At 38.0% G+C, this 20,437-nt stretch overlaps 3 protein-coding genes across 3 annotated transcripts; 2 read left to right on the top strand and 1 right to left on the bottom strand.

The window, feature by feature from the left end:
- Positions 1-3,512: 3,512 nt before the first annotated feature.
- med28 (mediator complex subunit 28) lies at positions 3,513-6,562 on the top strand. Its single transcript, XM_046843108.1, has 4 exons — positions 3,513-3,717; positions 4,021-4,087; positions 5,582-5,694; positions 6,058-6,562. Exons 1-4 carry the CDS (start codon positions 3,556-3,558, stop codon positions 6,253-6,255), a joined length of 540 nt encoding a protein of 179 aa, XP_046699064.1. The 5' UTR covers positions 3,513-3,555; the 3' UTR covers positions 6,256-6,562.
- Positions 6,563-9,251: 2,689 nt separating this feature from the next.
- tma16 (translation machinery associated 16 homolog) lies at positions 9,252-12,272 on the top strand. Its single transcript, XM_046842689.1, has 7 exons — positions 9,252-9,392; positions 9,506-9,615; positions 10,247-10,284; positions 10,445-10,529; positions 11,035-11,183; positions 11,264-11,306; positions 11,944-12,272. The coding sequence occupies exons 1-7, from the start codon at positions 9,390-9,392 to the stop codon at positions 12,125-12,127; spliced, it is 612 nt and encodes a 203-aa protein (XP_046698645.1). The 5' UTR covers positions 9,252-9,389; the 3' UTR covers positions 12,128-12,272.
- A 146-nt stretch (positions 12,273-12,418) lies between these two features.
- march1 (membrane-associated ring finger (C3HC4) 1) lies at positions 12,419-19,276 on the bottom strand. The gene is made up of 6 exons (XM_046842686.1): positions 18,965-19,276; positions 16,314-16,369; positions 15,592-16,068; positions 15,286-15,466; positions 14,615-14,777; positions 12,419-13,814 (listed from the first exon to the last, which is right to left on the bottom strand). Exons 1-6 carry the CDS (start codon positions 19,061-19,063, stop codon positions 13,537-13,539), a joined length of 1,254 nt encoding a protein of 417 aa, XP_046698642.1. The 5' UTR covers positions 19,064-19,276; the 3' UTR covers positions 12,419-13,536.
- Positions 19,277-20,437: the final 1,161 nt, after the last annotated feature.

The raw sequence follows: 20,437 nt of genomic DNA on the forward strand, positions 1-20,437 counted from the left end.
TGGAGGGCAGGATTCTTGGAACATGAATGGTAATAACAAAGGGAACTCGACCTGATGCTGAAGGGTTCTTTATGCATATAAAATAAATAAATAATAAAACAAAGCTGCATGTTTTATTTCTGCATAATGAATACAGCCTACAATATGATCATTTCTGTACATGTTAAAGGTGTGTTGTGTAAAATAATTTACATAATAAAAATGAAAGGTGCTCAGATCACACTAATGACATTATATGTTTATTTGATAAAACTGTATCATGCAGTAATAATGTGCTTGTATTGTCTTACAAACCCCTCACAGATGTAAAATAGGCTCAGATTTTCCATCCACATGCAGATCACCACAAGAATATTTTTCTCATCCGTGCTCCATGCAATCTTCAAGCAAGAACTCTCCCACATGGGGAACATGTTGTTTACACACTGCTACTGGCTGAAAATAAAAGACTGGAAATAATAGGTGGTGCATAGCAAAACGTCACCACAAACACCTGCAGAGTTCAATTGTATCACCGATAAGATTCTACCTGTCTTTGCCTGTTTTTAGTGGTTAGTCTCATTTGTTTTTTAACACTCTATAAGCCATATTTATTTTTTACCAAAAGTGCTCTACGGTATTGTTGTTCAGTGGAACCTTATCTTTTCAAAACTACAGGAATTTGAATTCATGTATTTATATACCAAATAATAAATTGTTCAATGCAGGAAATGTATATTCAAGGAACCTCATTATCTATAACTTATTATCTTTTTGAACAATATCAACTTTGTATAATGGACAGTAAAGCTCAATTTCTTCTTTCCAAAGGTATCTACATTGTGTATGTAGCACATTTATCTCAGGAACTGTTGACATTTAAATGAAGGTAGGGCATTTCAGCTGTGAGTCCCAAAATTCAGGCTGGGTGGTGCGGGGATTCGCGATCCAGACATAGTATCAGATAAATGTTTGTAAAAATATCATTGTTCATGATATCTTAATTCAATTTAAAATATAAACTCATGAGACATGTAGCTTTTACCTCGTATTTTTCTGGATTGCTCCAGGACTGATTTCATGTATTTATATATAAAGAATATACATTCATTCAAGGTACTTCATCATCTATAACTTATCTTTTTTGAACAATATCAACTTTAAATAATGGTGTCTTCATATTAAAGATATTTAAATTATGTATGTTGTCCACTTTTATCAAGAACTGTTAACATTTTAAGTTAGGTAGGACATTTTCAGCTGTAAGTCTCAAAAGCTATGGCGAAGGCTAACAGGTTAAACCTCCGTTATTACCCGGCAAAACCTAAAAAAGACCTTAACTCCTGTAAATTTGCAGGCCTCAGCCAAGTCTTCAAGGCCTCAACCTTTGCCAAATCTGTCTCAACCCTGTCTTGGAAGACTATATGGCCCGGGTATCTCACTGACGTTTGGAAGAACCGACATTTTTTGGGCAACAGTTTTAGCCCATACTCAAGTAGATGGAGAACTTGCTGCAGTCTCAATTTATGTTGATCTAGAGTCTTGGAAAAAACTATGATCATCAATGAAGACCAGCACCTGTTTCCTGTTTAAGTCTCCCATGCACCGTTCCATTAATCTTTGAAACATACTCAGCGCATTAGTAATCCCCTGCAGCATTCTGTTGAATTGCCAGAATCCGAGTGGGCAAACACAAGCTGTTTTAGACTTATCATCTTCCTCCATCTCAGTTTGGTAAAAGCCAGATTTCAAATCAAGCACAGAGAACCACTTCGAGCCAGTTAATGTGGAAAAGACCTCGTCTATGTTTGGCAAGGCATATGCATCCTTAATCGTCTGGGAGTTGAGCTTTCAGAAGTCAATGTCATAGTCACAGTCACACTGTACTATCCTTCTTACAGACCAAAACTATGGGTAAAGCAAAGGGAGATTTAGACTCGCAGATGACACCAACTGCCAGTAGTACTTTAAGGTGCTTTCTAACAGCGTCAATATCTTGGGGTGAATGGGTCGGGTTCTGTGCTTAGAAACCCTCTCCTTCAGTTTGTGGACAAGGGGAAATTACCAAAGTCGAAAGTGAGGTTAGCACAGGTAGGTCTCACTTCAAGTCAAGCTAAGTCAAGTAAAGTCAAGTGGCTTTTATTGTCATTTCTACTATACACAGTGGTACACATTACACAGTAAAAACGAGACAACGTTTCTCCAGAACCCTGGTGCTACACTAAACAACATAACACAAAGCTACGTAAAGTGCATCAAGTGCAACCTAGTGCAAACAGTGCAGACGAAAAACAGTACAGACAGACAGTGCAGACAGACAACACAAGACAAGACACATAACCCAAGATAGCGCCGACCAGTAAACCTACTGTATACTTCGATTATACAGTCCTTTGTGAAGAGAACTGTAAAAACTATAACTGGGAGTAAATAAACATACACAATGCAGTGCAAAAAAACAGCAGTAGCAGCAGTCAAGAGGTGCAAAAAACAGCAGGTAAACAGTTCAATGCGGTCAAGTATAAATAATAATAAATAAATGATGGTGGATTGGAATGAAATGAGTAATGAGTGTGTGGTAAGTTCAGGTTGTACAGTTCGGTAACACACAGTTGAGTATGTGTGTGTGTGTGTGTGTGTGTGTGTGTGTGTGTGTGTGTGTGTGTTCTAGTATTTCAGTTCTATTTCAGTTCTGTGTGTGTTGAGGACTCTGATGGCTTGGGGGGAAAAAATGTTGCACAGTCTGGATGTGACGGCCCGAATGCTTTGGAACTGCTTTCCTGATGGCAGGAGTGTGAAGAGTGTGTGTGACGGGTGTGTGGGGTCGTCGACTATGCTGTTGGCTTTGCGGATGCAGCGTGTGGTGTAAATGTCTGTGATAGAGAGGAAAAAGAGACTCTGATGATCTTCTCAGCTGTCCTCACGATCCTCTGTAAGGTCTTGCGATCCGAGACGGTGCAGTTCCCAAACCAGGCAGTGATGCAGCTGCTCAGGATGCTCTCAATGGTCCCTCTGTAGAACATGGTCAGGATGGGGTGGAGGGAGATGAGCTTTCCTCAGCCTTCTCAGGAAGTAGAGACGCTGCAGGGCTTTCTTGGTGAATGAGCTGGTGTTGAGTGATCAGGTGAGGTTGTCCGCCAGATGAACACCAAGGAATTTGGTGCTCTTGATGATCTCCACTAAGGATCCATCGATAATCGATAGACAGGTTGTTTGCTCCACACCAGGCTGTTAACTGTTGCACCTCCTCTCTGTATGCTGACTCGTCGTTCTTGCTGATTAGGCCCACCACGGTCGTGTCATCAGGAAACTTGTCGATGTGATTCAAACTGTGCATTGCTACACAGTCGTGAGTTATGGGGGCAGTACAATATCTGCGTTATAGGGCTGTACACAAAATCTTCGCTAGGTGGCAGTACAGTACACAATATGCGTTATTGGACTGTAACCTAAATCTCCGCCAGGTGGCAGTTGTAGTACGTGCATTAGAGGGCTGTACACTAAATCTCCGCTAGGTGGCATTAAACGCGGAAAGAATCGTCAATCCGCTGACCAACAAACAAACAAACATCCAAGATGGCGTCTTCCATGGGTGGAATGTTTACAGGACAGCAGCAGCAGCAGCAGGCGCCACCGCCACCGCCTTCAGGCACTCACCCGCCTCCTCCCGGTCCCGGAGCTCCGGGAAACAGAGCTTTGTGCAACACTTTAGTCGATGATCTGGAGGCTTCATTCGAAGTAAGACTGCTTTTTGTAAAGTCTAGTGATGTAGTGAGTTAGCATGTAGCTAACAGGGACAGGCTTGAGCCCGTTAGCTTTTTTGCAAGACTAAAGCAAACTCATCAACAGTAGTAATACTAATAATGTGTGTTTGAGTAATACTGAGATCCTGAAGTTTTATTTTCCGGCATGTTTTATTGGGTAAAGGCCGCAACCCAAATGTCTCAATCGTCCCTGTCTAATTGGGTCATTTGGGATTGACGTCTATATGAACAAGTGACGTTTTTACTGTAAATAAATTTTGTGTCTTTTCTCCTACAGGCATGTTTCGCATCTTTAGTCAGCCAAGACTATGTGAACGGTACAGACCAAGAGGAAATCAGAACAGGTGAATGCATTTAATCCAAGTCTCATGGTAATCTCCTAATCTCCTAATCTCTAATCTCGTGTGTGTGTGTGTGTGTGTGTGTGTGTGTGTGTGTGTGTGTGTATATGTGTATATGTATATGTATGGTACTTCATGCATTCTGATTTATTGACAATGTTAAATATTTGAATTCTTATCATAAGCATAACTAAACGATTTGGATGCATGGCAGTGTTTCCGTGCCAAATACACTCCTTACAGGCTTTTATACGTAAAAGTATATAATATATAAAAGTTTTTTCGAATATGGTCCTTCATAAAGTCATGAAGGGTGGAATTCCCCTAATGGGCATTTCTCCCAGAGGAGCTCACACAGGAACCAGAGCGAGAGAACAGCCCTCACCGCGCTTCATTCCATTACAGAAGTCATCATCGCTCGAGTGCTGAGATGTTTTTGGTAGTGAGGGTTGGAGAACCTCGTTCAGTACTGACCATATTTCATTTTAGACTCAGGATCCAAATCTGTAAAAAAATATATATATATGGATGGATCTGATTTAGTTCTTTCAGACTGTAAAGTTTTTGTATCTGTTAGGGCTGCATCTAACGAGTATTTTGATAATTGATTAATTGGACGATTACTTTATTTATTTATTTATTTTTCCCCTTTGTATTAAATCGGGTTTAAAATAATAAAACTGTAATTCAGGGTATTTATGTATAAAAGTGTACTTAAAAAATAAAAATGCACATGTTGAGTTTAACTGTTTTAAATTTAGACATTTTATAAAGTTTATAGTAGCTGCTTGTTGGAGGGCATGGGGGATTCTCTTTCAACAAATTCACTCATGCTGGGTGGTTTCTGTTTCAATTTGTGTAAATCAACATTTGTATTGATTTTAATGCTAATCATTTTATGATTTTAATAATCAATATAAAATATAATACAAAATTGTTCTGCCAATTTTTGTTTAAAAAAAAAAAATCATAAAAATTATAAAATTATTTTAAAAACATAGAAATATTTTTAAAATACTCGTTTACTGCTGCTGTTATTTTCTGCTTTTTGATTTAGTGTTTGTTCGCACCGTTTTAATTGAATTCATCACTGTGTCCCACGAGAGCTGACTGCGCAACCTGATGCTCGTGCTCTCAGGATCGAGTGAGATAAAAGATAAACAGATAAAAGTTGCTCTTACAGATATCTACTTCTAAACAGGTTATAGGTAAAGTGGCCCAATTCTTTTTTGGAAAACCTGAGTTTCGATCAGTAAGAAAAGTCAAAGCACATTAAGACAGACAGGTTTGAAGGTCTGGGACGGTTTGGAGCCTGGACTTTTGCTTTACCAGATTGATTTACAAAGTGCACTATGGTAAGCAGTGTAATATATGAAAGGATCAAATGTCACTTTTTTATATCAGTGTGCTGTTGGGGAGCTGCACAAGTCAGATGTTATTGTTGACCTGAGTCTCACTGAAAAACTCCATTGGTTTTGTGTTCTGTGTTTTATTAAGGGGTTGACCAGTGCATCCAGAGATTTCTCGATGTAGCCAGACAGACCGAATGCTTTTTTCTTCAAAAAAGGCTACAGCTGTCCGTACAGAAACCAGAACAAGTAGAGAAAGAGGTGGGTTTTATTCTGTATTGTCCTAAACCTTGTCTCATTGGTTACTGTTACTGTCTAATTTTAAAGAAAAAAAAAATTGTCCAGTAATTTTACAGAGCTATCCATCCAACATTTCAGAAGTGGACAACAATGCCTGTATATAGATTTCCTTCTGATGGTTACATTCAGAACCGCAAACTGGAAATCCTAGAGACATATATACAGTTCCTGCTCAGGGTCTGTTTTGGGGTTGTGTTTAGTAAAAATACCAATTACAGTTTCTTTATATTCTAAAATAATGAACAATTGTTTAAACTAAATAGAAAATCAATGGGAAAATAGCCATAACAAATACTACATGTATGTATGTTCAATGTGATGCAGGATATATCGGAGTTGAGGAACGAGCTCCAGAGAAAGGAAATGCTGATACAGAAGCACCTCACCAAGATTCATCACTGGCAGCAGGTGCTGGAAGATATAAACGTCCAGCACAAAAAGCCTACGGAGCTACCACAGGGGCCGCTGGCCTTTTTAGAACAAGCCTCAGCCAACCTGCCTGCTCCCATGAAACCCAACTGAGCAGTGCCTCTGATAGTGTGTGTGTGGTGTCAGTCAAGTATTTTAATGTTGTGATGCAACATTTGCCTGAATCAATCCAGTGCTTTGTCGAGACACTCACAGTCTGGATTGTCATTAAAGCCTGTAACTGAGATGGAAATTTCTCAACTCAGATGGCTTTTGGGTTTTTTGCTCGCAAAGTTCGGTTCAGAGCAGTAAAATCAAGATACTGATAATACTTATACAATAAACATCAAGCATCTGTGTAGTCAAGTGTGTGGAAGTTGGATCTTTTTGGTAATTATTAGAATAAACATTATATTTTGTAGTTTGTGTGTTGTGTTTATTCTGGAAATGTTTTTTATTAGAAATTGTTTTAAATGAGGTTTTAATTAAAAGGGGGCAAAATCAGTTTTACATTGGGAAGAAATCACAACAGGTCAAGCTGTTCTAGGAAAATAATCAGTGACTAGCTGCTGCAAAACAAAAGTGTCCTGAAGTTTTTCCCTCCTGAACTACAGCCGTGTACCAACAATTACACTTCTCCTTTCTAGAATGTCCTCCTTTATTGCAATTAATATCTACATTTAAACAAGTGAAGCAAGTTGGTACTCAGGTCATCAGTTTTGCAGATGATTCTTTCCCAAACTGTTGCCACAAACTTGGAAGCACACAACTGGACAGAATGTCTTTGTAGATTAAGATAATTTACTAAAATGAAGAGGCCCAAACCAGTTGTAGCACAGTTAGAGTGGTAGAACTCAAGTGTCCTACACAGAGCCCTGATCTCTACATGGCTAAAAACCTTTGGGATGCACTGGAACAATGGCTGCACCACTGAACCCACATGTGTGCCTGACCTCACTTATCTCTAAAATCTAAAGGAAGCCTTTCCAGAACAGTGGAGACTGTTAACAATAACAGAGAAGTAATTCTTGAATGGGGCGGTCAACAAGCATGTACGTATATGACAATCACGTGTCCAAAAATTATACAGTTTGCTATATCAGAGTATCTTGCCTGATTAAAAGTAGAGAAATCTCATCCAAATATTTCTGGCTACACAAAACAAGTCGGTTTTGTGTTGTAGCTCCAGGCGATTGGGCTGAAGGGTCAGAAATACACAATGTGATCCCTGCATGGCTTAACACATGGGTTAAATCTTCATCTATCAGTGTTCTTGGTTTTCCCACTGTCTAGGAGTCAAGCCGTCATTTCTTTCCCTATCCTTGTCTGATTGTCTTCATCTATATCTCATGCCAAGCTATGAGAAGGTTTTTACCCCCTCCAGCTCATCACTCAGGTTGTTTATATGCCAGCCTGTGGCTTATGTGAACACATATCTTGGATTCAATCTTCCTACATGGCCTCTGTCTTCTCTTTGAATTGTAAATCCAACTTTCTCTGTTCTGATTGTGTTCACATAATAATAATAATAATAATAATAAGTTTAATTTATATAGCGCCTTTCCCAAGCTCAAGGACGCTTTACAGAGTACAATATTTCAAGGCAGATGAAATATAATGAACATACATGAACATAAACATATTCGTCGGACATTTGCCCAGGACGAAGGATCACATGCAGCTGCATGAGTTAATAACAGAGACAACACAGACACAAAAACATACAGAACAAGAGAAAGAACACTACATAATACATGAAACATACACCACATTTCAGGAAAATGAAGGACTCCTAACACATATGCATTGACTGATAGTGGAGGTTGAAAAGGTGGGTCTTAAGCCTTGATTTAAATTCAGTCAAAGTGGTGATGGTTCTGAGTGCAATTGGTAGGGAGTTCCATAGTATTGGAGCAATGACAGAAAAGGATCTGCCACCCGCAGAGGATAGACGGTATCTAGGAACCCATAGAAGTTCAGAATTTGAAGACCGGAGTGATCGTGAAGGAACATAGGATGAGAGAAGATCAGAAAGATAGGGGGGAGAAAGAGCATTTAGTGCCTTATAAGTGAGCAGTATGATTTTATATTTTATGCGAGATGAGACTGGAAGCCAGTGAAGATCAAATAATATAGGGGTAATGTGGGCAGATTTTTTATTGGAGGTTAACATTCTGGCAGCCGAGTTTTGTATGTACTGTAAACGTGAGATTGAGTGAGCTGATAAACCAGAGAAGAGTGAATTGCAGTAGTCGAGACGGGACGTAATCAGAGCATGCACTAATATTTCTGCATCATTTCTGCAGATAAAAGGTCGAAGTTTGACAATGCGTTGCAGGTGAAAGAAAGACGTTTTAGAGAGGCTGCGAATATGGGCATCAAAGGATAGTGAGGGGTCGAGTATAATACCTAAATTTCTAACAGTAGCTGAGGGGAAAATCGTAGTAGCATCACATACACGCATACACATATGTGTTGGACTTGTCCACCTTAGTGTCTATTGTGGCTGAAGCTCTGGATTTTAATTTCTGAAACCCTGTAGTGGTGTTGCTTTTGTTTTGTTTTGTTTTTTGTTTTTTTTCGTGTATCTGTACACTACTTAAGTATTTCCATTTGGGGAGAATTTTACTTTAACTTCACTACATTTTAAAGTCAAATATCTCACTTGTTACTCAAATGCATATTCCAAAATCTGGTTTCTTTTTAATTATAAGTGAATTAAAATTTAACTGATCAATCACACAGTAATCCACCAATCAGGGTCGAGCGCACGCTCTGTTGTGAACTTGTTTTGATTCGTGCTTGGTGTATCTACTCATCACCAACATTCATTTCAGCATCAGTTCAACATCAAGCAGAACATTTAAAGAGGAATAAATGATGGAGGAAACATTAGTAACATGATAATCTTTAAAAAAAATGATAATAGGATTATTATATCTATAATAAATCATAGTACTTTGGATACATTTGAAGGCAAATATGTTGTATTTTTATTCAAGTGAAAGTTTAAAGTAAGAAATATTACTGGAGTAATATTTTACAGAGTGAATCTTTGTGTACTGCGTCCATCACTGCTGAAACCCAACAGTAAGGATACAAAATTTCTACGTTCAAAAAGCGGAATCTTGTTGAGTGCGTCCGTGAAATTTCGGACCAATTAAAAGGACGGACCGGTATGTGCTCCCCGAGTTAATTCTCCCCTAAAACAACACACGTGGAAGGAGTTAACTGCATAACAGCAGAAAATGGCGAGTGTGTTTACATGAAAATTATATCGGTGTAGAATAAAATACTTTTGCGAGAGTGTGTCGGTGGTCATCAATTATATTCCCTTGTTTTTTTGTTTTTTGTTTTTCTACAGCCGAAAGCATCGAAAGCGAAAAGCGCCGTGGAGAAGAAAGTGATCCATCCTTATAGCAGGAAAGCGGCATGTCTGGCCAGAGCAGCTCTTAGACAGGACAGGAAAGAAAAGTACGCAGTTGTGTATGATCAGTGCATTGCATATCCAAAGTGTGTGTGTGTGTGTGTGAGAGAGAGAGAGAGAGAGAGAGACACACACACACACACACAGGCAATTAAAGGGTGTACGTGATGAACTATATGAGCAAAATCTGGATGCAGTCAAAATCATGGTACTGAAAGTCAATAAGTCATAAGGGAAATTGACTTGTTACAAATACTATTTGCCCCCTCTTTGACTTTCTGATTGCATCCACACATCACCCAGCTCTTAATTTCACCTGAATAAACTGCTATTACATTTGAATGTCGATAAGATAGATAAAACTTCGCCATTGCATAATACAGGTGCACAGAAACAAAATGCATATTGACATCTACCAGAAGTGCAAATAGCAGCTTTGTGCAAATTAACAAGTGCAGATGAATATGTAAATATATGTACAACAAATAAATTTAAAGTTGCTGGGCGGTGCCAAAGTGTTTAAGCAAGTAGGTGTTTATGTATATAATGATTTCTAATGAAAAACATTTAGAATTGTTGCAATATGTATGTAAGATTATTGTAAAATAAATGTGCATGATGTGAGGTATGTACAACATCAAACAAGCTCACTAGCATAAATTAACTTTTTTTTTCCAGACACAAAGGGGAAAAGGCCCAGCGTTTAAATTTAATCAGTAAGTGTTTGCATTTTATAATGTATTCCACTAACGATGGTGTCACCTTTACATGTAAACAGCTGTTTTGTTTCCAGCTGTTTAGTTTTATTGATTTTTTTATGTGTGTAAAAATGTAATATGCTCATCAAACATTTTACCTGTCCTGTGCTATCCACAGGAGATAAACTTTTGTGGTTCCAGAGTGAACTGGACTCGGAAAAGTCTGAATATTCCAAACAAGATGCTTGTGAAATCATTGAGAGGTAAAAGCTTTGAACAGATCTGTTTGAAATGTCATGCTTTAGAACAAATCTCTTTCCCGACTTCACTTGTAGACCTGATTCATAAAAAAAATTCTGTTCAATCAGAGCTAATAAATTAGGAGGAGGAAAGAAAATTCAGTTTTACATACACTCATACTTTCTTAGAAACATCTGTACATACACATCATCTTCCAGTCATTACCTGAACTGTCCAATGTAGATTCAGATTCAGGATCTAAACCTGATATTTTCTTCTACTTGCCTCGATGCACTTTGAGATGCTTTTCTGCTTGTAAAAAGTGGTTACTATAGACTTACTGTGAGCATCAAACTAGTTTGACCATCCTCTTCTAATCTTCTCCATACTCAAAGCACCAAATGTAAACAATGTGTCATTTAAACTATTAGATTTCACTTGCAGACAGAATGAAAATCACACAATCTTGATGGTTTTCATGTAGAATCTGTGCATCACCTGAAACTGGTGTGTGTAACTCTTCATCAGATATCTGCATCGATTTGACAGCGAGATAGAACAAATCGAGCTGGCCAACAGCATTAAAGGGCGTCAGGGTCGACTGCACTTTTCCAGAGAGACAGTCATAAAGCAGACAATGGAAAGAGAGCGAGCCCAGTATGAGGGGAACGGCTTTGGTACGTAACCTTTCACTTTTATTATCCAAAGTCCAAAAGATCTGTATATTAATGCACTGCTTCCTTCTTCTTTTACACAGAAATCCCAGATATAATGAACAGCAAACATTTGAAGACTTTTAGGTGAGACCACTTAATCCAGTAACCTGAATGTGTGAGGTGCAGAATTATAAACAAACTAAGATTTTTGTTTTAACAGAAGATCACATGTCATGGGTCTATTATCCATATGCAAATTTCACGATTGAAAATTGAAAGGATTAAGAGTTTTGTCATTATTTTACCAGGCTTGGTCATAGTGTTCAAATTTATAAAGAGGAAAAAAGTATGAGCCGATCAGCTGTTTACAGTGGGGGAAATCATTATTTGATCCCCTGCTGATTTTGTAAATTTACCCACTTTCAAAGAAATGAACAGTCTAGAATTTTTATGGTGGGTTTATTTTAGCAGAGAGACAGAATATAAAAAAAAAAAAATACAGAAGATTTTTTTTATATTGTATATAAATTAATTTCTATTAGATCGTATGAAAAAGGTATTTGATCCCCTACCAACCAGCAACAATCCTGGGCTTCTCACTAAATCAGCTGGGGGAAATAATTATTTGATCCCCTCTGTACAACCTGTTGCTTAAAAATATCTGATTAAATTCTCTGGTTTTTAAAATAACAATTCAGCTTGCATAAAGCACAGCATCGCTGTGTGTAAGTAACCGAGAGCCTGACAGTAGTGACAACAAATTCGGCTGTGTATTTAACAGAGAATGGAACGGCGACCTGAAGAAACTGCCCAACATCAAGATGCGCAAGGTTTCAGCAAAAGGCCTGGAGAACAAACAAAGCTCAGGGGAAGGGACACACGCTGAAGAAGAGGATCATGAGGAAGATGAAGAGGACGAGGTATCTGCGGATTCGGGGGAAGAGCTTTCAGAAGATGAATCATGAAAGTGTGATTGATTTGTTCAGTGTGAATGACTATAGCATCTGTGTGTGTGAGAGAGAAGTACATTTTTTGGTCAGAATTTGCTATATTTATGGTTGGGATTCTGTGACAATGCTGTTTTTAAGTAAAGAAAAAACCTTATTTTAATCACTACAGTCTGATTTATTATTATACTGATCTATTCACGACTTCCAAACTTGGGTTTGAGTTTGATTTAAGGACTGAGTCTCTGTTTATTCCATGCTAATGTTCGGCCCCTGGGTGAAACTTACACCAAATGGAAAAAGGCTTGTGGACTTGAAATGATCAATATAGGTATTTTAGCTTGTCTGCTCACAATATGCTGAGAATTTCTCGACTCATCCTTTATATTTGCAAATCAGCCTGTACTTTTCTAAAAATCCTTGGTTCATCTCTTGAAAGTATTTGTCAATCAACATCTCTTTACCATTAGAATGACAAGTCTTTTTGTCATTGTTCACAAACAAGATCGTCAAAATATTTAGTCTTGTTAGACCGTGCACAGTTTCAGTATTTCTTTATATAAACATCGGTTTGGATTACAATGATTAAAAGTTTATTTTCTTCTGCTTGGCATCTATGAATTTCAGCAGCACAAATGTATTTATTTGATTGCTTATTTGATTTATATTGATTGCAAGAGACCAGACAGGATTTAAACTTTTACTTTACTGTTCTAATGTTCGTTCATTTCTTGGCTGTTTATCCATTTTCAGAAATTGTAATTCTGTGTTTTGCTCTGTCTGTCACCAATTGAAGGTTCACGAGATTCACCTTTGACCTGTTTCAGAGAACTGCTGCCTTTCACTCCCCTTTATTAGTGACATTCAAGATTCATCAATTCAAGTCACATTGCCAAAATGAGATAAAATCGTCTTCCGTTTCAGAAAATCAAAGTCTGGACAGAGCTTATTTGCAAGGCTAAAAGCACTGCTAGGTAAAAATGTGTGTATTATATATTTATATATATATATTATACACACATTCAACATGGTTAATTTGATTAACCCAAAATATTAAGTATAATTAGGACAAAATGTATTAAAAATTTATTTATTTATTCAAAATTTTAATTGTGGTTAAGAAAATCTTTTCTATAACTTCCATGTTCATGAAGCACCAGCCAGTAGCTTTTCCTATAATAATGTTCAGTACCTTAAAGTTGTACTTAATACTGTAATATTAATACATTAATATAATATAAATACTTTGTGGCTCCTAGTTCTACCCCATACATTTTCCTTGTGTGTAAAAAGCTTTTGATGTCTTTCAAATCCTAACATTTTTTGAAATGTTAAAGTCTCGGTTGATTTCAGATTGTCTGTTGCAAGATTAATTTATTTTCCTAAAATATCACACACAATGAATGAACCACCTTCTGAACAGAGAATCAAACAGGTGCCTCCTCTGCACTTCCTCCTGCTGCTTCAGAACAGGGAACGTTTGTTTGGATCTGGTAGGTGGGAACAGCGTGAGAGGGAGGAGCTTTTTCCGCTCTGTTGCACACCGAGTCTGGACAGTTGTGCACAAATATGACACAGTTAAAAGCCTTTAGGCGCCTCCACAGGCTTAGGTAAACTTTGCACTGGATGTACATGAAGATGAGGCCTGACACCACGCTGAGGGCCACAATACCTAGCTTGGTCCAGAACAGCCACTCCAGCAATCCTGCAACATCAAGAGAAGCATCATGATAAATGTGCCTAATAAACATCAATAATAGCACGGGCGATGCTCTTAACAGAAAAGAAAAAAATGCATGGATGCCTAAATTTACTGTTAAACTAAACTCTTACACTGGTGACTTCTTCAATATGTGTTAAACATCTTACAGAAAGCTTTATCAATGATGTTTTTTTGTGTTGAAATAATACCTTGAGAAAAATGCACATAATAATGTATTTTTTGCATTTAAATCTAAGACACAACAATAAAGGATATGTTCAGGTTTGAAGGCTGCAAATACTACTGGAGGATATTGTATATAAAATATTTTTATTCTTTGCCTTAAATTATATAAAGCATCATGCATGTAAGTGTTTGCTATAGAAACTAATATACATATTAGTTATACTAAACATGCTAAGATACACTATATATATATATATATATATATATATATATATATATATATATATATATAGTATCTCTTGTATATTTAGTATTGCTCTAGAAAGGGAGAATTTAGTATTAATAAAGAAAAAGTACTTCTTATCCGATTACACAAATAATCAATGTAATAATCGTTAGCTGCAGCCTTAATATATACAGTATCTCACAAAAGTAAAAGTGTATATATATATATAGAGAGAGAGAGAGAGAGAGAGAGAGTGTATTAAAACAAACCAAAATTAAAAACGAACACCACTGAAATGGCTGCTATTAAAGAAAATATATGCTGTGGTATAAATAGTGAGTGTGTATGAGTGAGGAAAAGAACAAAAGAAAGAGAAAGAAAGGGATTGGACCGTCGTGCTCTTTGCTCTTCTGGAATCCTGTGTTGTCAGCTGTGTTGTTCATGAGGACCAAGATGTAGAGGGACCAGGCGATGCATGCCACAGCCACCAGGTGAAAGATCACAGAGCAGAAGATCCTCCTGCGCTCACTTGGAGACATCTGCAAGTTCTCCCACTGAACGAGGGAGTGAGAGAGAGAGGGAGAGAATTACTTTAATTGTTTTTTTTTGTTTAAACAGAATGTGAGGGTCCAAATGAACCACTCATGGATTGATTTTTTTAACATGTTTTTATGTCCTGACTGCAATCTTCACCCGATCAACAGGTTATCAACAGATTTATGTCACACCACCAAACAAATGAAAGTTGTTACTATAGAAACAATAACATAACACAGAAGCACATTGGTATGTCTGATAAAACCTGTGATTTGTCTTAATAACTGCCGTAGCTGTTTTTATAGAAAACGTTTAACATTTTCTGACCAATCAGAATTAAGAATTCAACACTATGAGACAGGAATTTATGAGGATAATACAGATTTCCATAATGCACTTGTATGTATGCATGTCTTCCAGAGATTAGAGATGTACAGGACTTTGAGGCATATTTCAGTGATGTATTAGTGATATATGTATATTTGCGTGAGAAAGAGAGTGGTGGTGTGTACATGCGAACGAAACCTTGCGCAAGGGTTTGAGGTGCGTCTCCATGATAAAGTTGTATTGACACAGTTCACAGCAGCGTGTGTTTGAGCTCTTGATCCACTGACGCAGACAGGCGTGGTGCACAAAGCGTAAACTGCCTGTGCACCTACAAGGCGTAATGAGAGGACACTCCTCATCACCTTCACTGTGGCAGATCCTACACACACACACACACACACACACACACACACACACACACACACACACACACACACACACACACAAACCCTTAACAAATTATCTTTCCTTATGTACTCTTTGAATATTTTTTCTTTCCCCCACCTGCACACTTCTGGTTCGTCATCATCGCACACTTCCTGTAGGATCCCATTCTGATTGGACTCCTCTGTGTACTTATGAGCTGTTGGGACAGCCATATCTGAGTCTCCTAATCCTTGCTCCTCATACATCTTCGTGATGGGGCTGTCCTCCTCGCTACCCTTTCCACCCTCTCTGGCATCATTGGCTGACTTGCTGTCTAGTTCCTCCATCTTTAAGGATGTCCTTGGAGAGCTTTTGAGGTCCTGCTTCTGGGTCTTATTCTCTCGTGAACATGTGGGCACGCGAGGAGGTCGTTTGCGCCGGGCTTTCTCACGGCTCCAGGATCGAGCTGCCCTGTGGAACTGTTCGTCTTCTGAAGACGAGCCATTATGAGTGTGTGGTACCGCTGACTTGTCCACACACTCTCTGATGCAACCAGTGCTTTTCCGTTGTCGCCGGTACCGACGCTTCACCTGCTGATTAGCAATGGGGGTGTAGCTTACAGAAAAGATGGTGAGGTTATTATATGGGCCATGACTTTTTAAGTTACTAGTATTAAACACAAACACACACACACACACACACACACACAGACAATTATGCCCAGACCAAAAGCAAATCTAAATGTTAAAATGCATTAGAACTGCTATGATGACTATTTTACCCCATACATATAAAAATCCAATTCTAGAGGGAATATGAAGATTTTAATGTTATGGCCCAATAGCTTTAGATCTACCCACCTGCACTCGTTCTGACAGGAAGCTGAGGCGACTTTCCCCTGAGGTGAACAAGGTGCCTAAAACAACAAAGATATATAAAACATTTATTTGAAGACATAGAACCAATGAAAAACATCAGCTGGTCACTAAGCATTGCTTGAGGCAACAAGAGACAAAACGGGTTGTGATAAAAAGGCAAACACGATATAAGCAGACTTGGTATCCATAGAAGTACAAAGACCCGAGAAATTGAGTTGGGAACGAACCAGGGCCTGGTTTTTAGTGTGAAGTGTGCATGTAGTTATAGAGTGTGGGAGCTATAGAGTGTGGGAAGTGAAGTCTGTAGTAGTCATGTTTGAACGCTGTGATTTTTTGGGGGGAATTGGTGTCACACTGCTGTGACCTGACCAGTTAGCTTATTTAACCACAAAACAAATTCTGATTTTAAATTGGTTATCTTTTTCCTCAAATGTTGCTAAACCGGCGGCCTACCTTAAAAACATGCCTTCATACACACTGCATGTAATCGGCATAATGAATGGCTTACAAAATCCTATATAAACAAGCTATATGAGACAGGCCTGCACCTTATTTTCAAGCTATTGGCTCTGAGTTTAAATAGGTCAAGGTAATGATACTATAAAGTCATTTTTTGTGAATCCAGAACATCCATCTCTACAATTATCCACAAATAAAAGAAAAACTGAATATCCACAGATTTCTAGTGATTTGTTTAAAAAATGTTAGTCACCACAGAGCTGTCACCTCAATTCTAAGACAAACCAATCCTATTACCGGAGTTAATCTAAAATGGGATCTCGGCCAGTTTTTTGTGCATGGGCAACATGACTACTTTTTTACACTGGTAAAGACGTTGTTAAGTAAATCATTTTACTTTTATTTGTTCTTAAATGAATGAATGTTTGTGTTGTCAAGGAATACAAACACACAGCTTCGAATAAAATTAAGGTGTAGGAAAAAGGTCCTCAATTTTCTCATAATGCATTTGCCCTTCACCAATCCTTTGTATTTGTCGTTTGCTTGAAATTGTTTTGTGTATTTATTGTTCTGTCATTTACACTGGAAAAAAATTATAAAACGCAACACTGTTGTTTTTGTCCCTATTTTTAATGAGCTGAACTCAAAGATCTAAGACTATTTCTATGTACACAAAAGGCTTATTCCTCTCAAATATTGTTCACAAATCTGTCTGATTCTGTGTTAGTAAGCACTTCTCCTTTGCTGAGAGAATCCATCCACCTCACAGGTGAGGCATATCAAGATGCTGATTAGACAGCATGATTATTGCACAGGTGTTCCTTAGGCTGGCCCCAATAAAAGGCCACTCAGAAATGTGCAGTTTTACTGTATTGGGGGTCTGAAAACCAGTCAGTATCTGGTGTGACCACCATTTGCCTCACGCAGTGCAACACATCTCCTTCGCATAGAGTTGATCATGTTGTTGATTGTGGCCTGTGGAATGTTAGTCCACTCCTCTTCAATGGCTGTGCAAAGTTGCTGGATATTGGCAGGAACTGGAACACGCTGTCGTATACCCCAATGAGAACAACGAGCATGCAGATGAGCTTCCCTGAGACGCTTTCTGACAGTTTGAGCAGAAATTCTTTGGTTATGCAAACCGATTGTTGCAGCAGCTGTCCGGGTGGCTGGTGTCAGACAATCTTGGCGGTGAAGTTGATGGATGTGGAGGTCATGGGCTGGTGTGGTTACACACGGTCTGCGGTTGTGAGTCCGGTTGGACGTACTGCCAAATTCTCTGAAACGCCTTTGGAGACGGCATATGGTAGAGAAATGAACGTTCAATTCACGGGCAACAGCTCTGGTGGACATTCCTGCAGTCAGCATGCCAACTGCATGATTCCCCTTAAAACTTGTGACATCTGTGTAATCAGCATCTTGATCTGTCACACCTGTGAGGTGGATGATTCTCTCAGCAAAGGAGAAGTGCTCACTAACACAGATTTGTGAACAATATTTAAGAGAAATAGGATAGTATGTATAACATATATATATATATATATATTTTTTTTTTATATATATATATATATACAGATGGTCCCTGAGTTACGGTCTTAAGATGACGATAGCAGTTCGACAAAATTGTAAAAATATAAAAAAAATTCGCGCAGCAGCGTATGATGTACAATATGTTGGACGTGCAGCTGAGATAAGTGTATCTCTTGCCCCTGTGGGATGCCCCACTCACACTAGCAGTCGACAGAGTAAAGTTGTCTGTGTGTATTTGTTTTCTGTTTTAAACGGTTTCAAACTGCAGTGATAAAAGCATGTCTTCCAGGTGCCCAAGTATGTCTCCTGTTTGTAGTGAAAAAAAAGAAGAGGAAAGCCATCAGTTTAGAGCAGAAAATAAAATTTATAAATCAGCATTAAGCAGGAAAAGCTGTCAAAGTCATAGTAGCATCTTCTACTTATTCTACTCTACGATATTTTTGACTCACGATTGGGTCGTCGTAATGTATCTCCATCGTAAGCAGAGGACTACTTGTGTTTGTGTGTGTGTGTGTGTGTGTGTGTGTGTGTGTGTGTGTGTGTATATATATATATATATATATATATATATATATATATATATATATATATATAATCAGTACATACAGTATTTATAAGAAGGTCACATGTGCACATGTTCTTACCTCATTTTCTTGACTCTTAATTCTGGTTCCAGTGCTGCATTGTTCATCCAACATGGAATCCCTACTAACAGGCCTGACTGATATCTGATGCACAGGCATTGTAATGGTAGTGGAGATCCTGATATACTTCTTATTTAGTCCTCCAAAATAAGCAGTCTACAAAAGCCGCATGGTTGCTTCACAATCCCCAACATAAATATCAGGTAGCTTTGAAATCCAGTACAAAGCATAATACAAATCCAGAAAGTCCGGGAGGCCTTAGTTAGTAGAGCCAGTCCATGGCTAGTTAATAACATTAATGCTATTATACTGGTCACTGAACACGTGGTTGTGAGGACTTAGTGGTTATTTTATCCTGAAAGCTCCACCCCTTTGGCCCTGGAGCAGCTAATCAACTTAGAATCACTGGACCTCCACACAGGGTCTCATTCTCTTTCACAAACACCCACACACATACACATGGGAACTTTTTTGATAGCAAAAAAACAGTGCTAGAATTCAACACCTGAATAATTATCTGTTGCATAAAATATTTATTGTAAATTGTTGCAAGCACTGATTATTTCTACATAATTGCAGCAAATTATTTTAAGCCAAGTGTCAAGTATTGTTACAGCACACATTTAACCTGGCTAACTTGTGATCAATCTAATTATCATGTAAATTAGGCTGTTAAATTGATCTGTTTAGCAGACTGCACGGACAGACGGACGTCTTTATTGTCAGATAGATCTTTATTGTCATTAATTAGTACATGTACACAGCAATGAAATTCAGTATATTACTTTTTTCCCTCAGCAAATCAGTAACAAGGTACCCACCCATGTTTTATTAACTAATCATTTTTATAAGTTATACAAGTACCTTTACCCCTGCCTAAATGGAAACGTTAATTGGCTAAGGGGTTTGTGGTTAGACCTTTTTCAATGATACTTTACTAAAGTCAAGGGCGAAAAGCTGTTCATTGACCTGTCTATAACTGATACACACAGATGAGAATGGATTCATCTTGACATTACTAGAGGTCAGAAAATGTAGATGGACTGAGGTAAGAAATTTGTTAAATTTGTTAGTTAGCTTCTGCATTTTAAAAATTATTATAAGATTCCAATCTTTTCAGTGCTGATAGTGTTGGAAAACATATGCAGGTAATATGCTAGTTAACAGCTACTTGTGTAACATTCTAAAGCAATGAATAGTTGGCTAGATTTTTGTGTTACTGTTACACTTTCTATGTATCCGCTGTCACCTAGTTCTGCTAAACAAAGTAGATTCAAATAATTTTATCATATAGATATTATTTTGACACATACAAACGTATTTGATCAAATTTGCAACACTTTTAATATTGTATAATATAGTTCTACTATATTTCACCTCATTGCTTGTTGTCCTTCTTTCAGTTTATTTTGAGGGAACCTGACTCAAAAAAGAGGAAAAGAAACGCATCATAAACAGAACAATAGGTTTTGA

This window comes from Silurus meridionalis, chromosome 28 (assembly GCF_014805685.1).
Source record: "Silurus meridionalis isolate SWU-2019-XX chromosome 28, ASM1480568v1, whole genome shotgun sequence".
Taxonomy (NCBI): domain Eukaryota; kingdom Metazoa; phylum Chordata; class Actinopteri; order Siluriformes; family Siluridae; genus Silurus; species Silurus meridionalis.

Excerpts from the sequence above, each read along its gene's own strand:
- med28 (XM_046843108.1), top strand. The coding sequence starts at position 3,556 with ATGGCGTCTTCCATGGGTGGAATGTTTACAGGACAGCAGCAGCAGCAG. Across the intron at positions 4,088-5,581 it reads CCAAGAGGAAATCAGAACAG|GGGTTGACCAGTGCATCCAG; the intron begins GTGAATGCATTT and ends TGTTTTATTAAG. Across the intron at positions 5,695-6,057 it reads CAGAACAAGTAGAGAAAGAG|GATATATCGGAGTTGAGGAA; the intron begins GTGGGTTTTATT and ends AATGTGATGCAG.
- tma16 (XM_046842689.1), top strand. Across the intron at positions 10,285-10,444 it reads CCAGCGTTTAAATTTAATCA|GAGATAAACTTTTGTGGTTC; the intron begins GTAAGTGTTTGC and ends TGCTATCCACAG. Across the intron at positions 10,530-11,034 it reads GCTTGTGAAATCATTGAGAG|ATATCTGCATCGATTTGACA; the intron begins GTAAAAGCTTTG and ends ACTCTTCATCAG.
- march1 (XM_046842686.1), bottom strand. The coding sequence starts at position 19,063 with ATGCCTGTGCATCAGATATCAGTCAGGCCTGTTAGTAGGGATTCCATG. Across the intron at positions 16,370-18,964 it reads TTAAGAGTCAAGAAAATGAG|GCACCTTGTTCACCTCAGGG; the intron begins GTAAGAACATGT and ends TTGTTGTTTTAG. Across the intron at positions 16,069-16,313 it reads TCCTGTCAGAACGAGTGCAG|CTACACCCCCATTGCTAATC; the intron begins GTGGGTAGATCT and ends CTTTTCTGTAAG.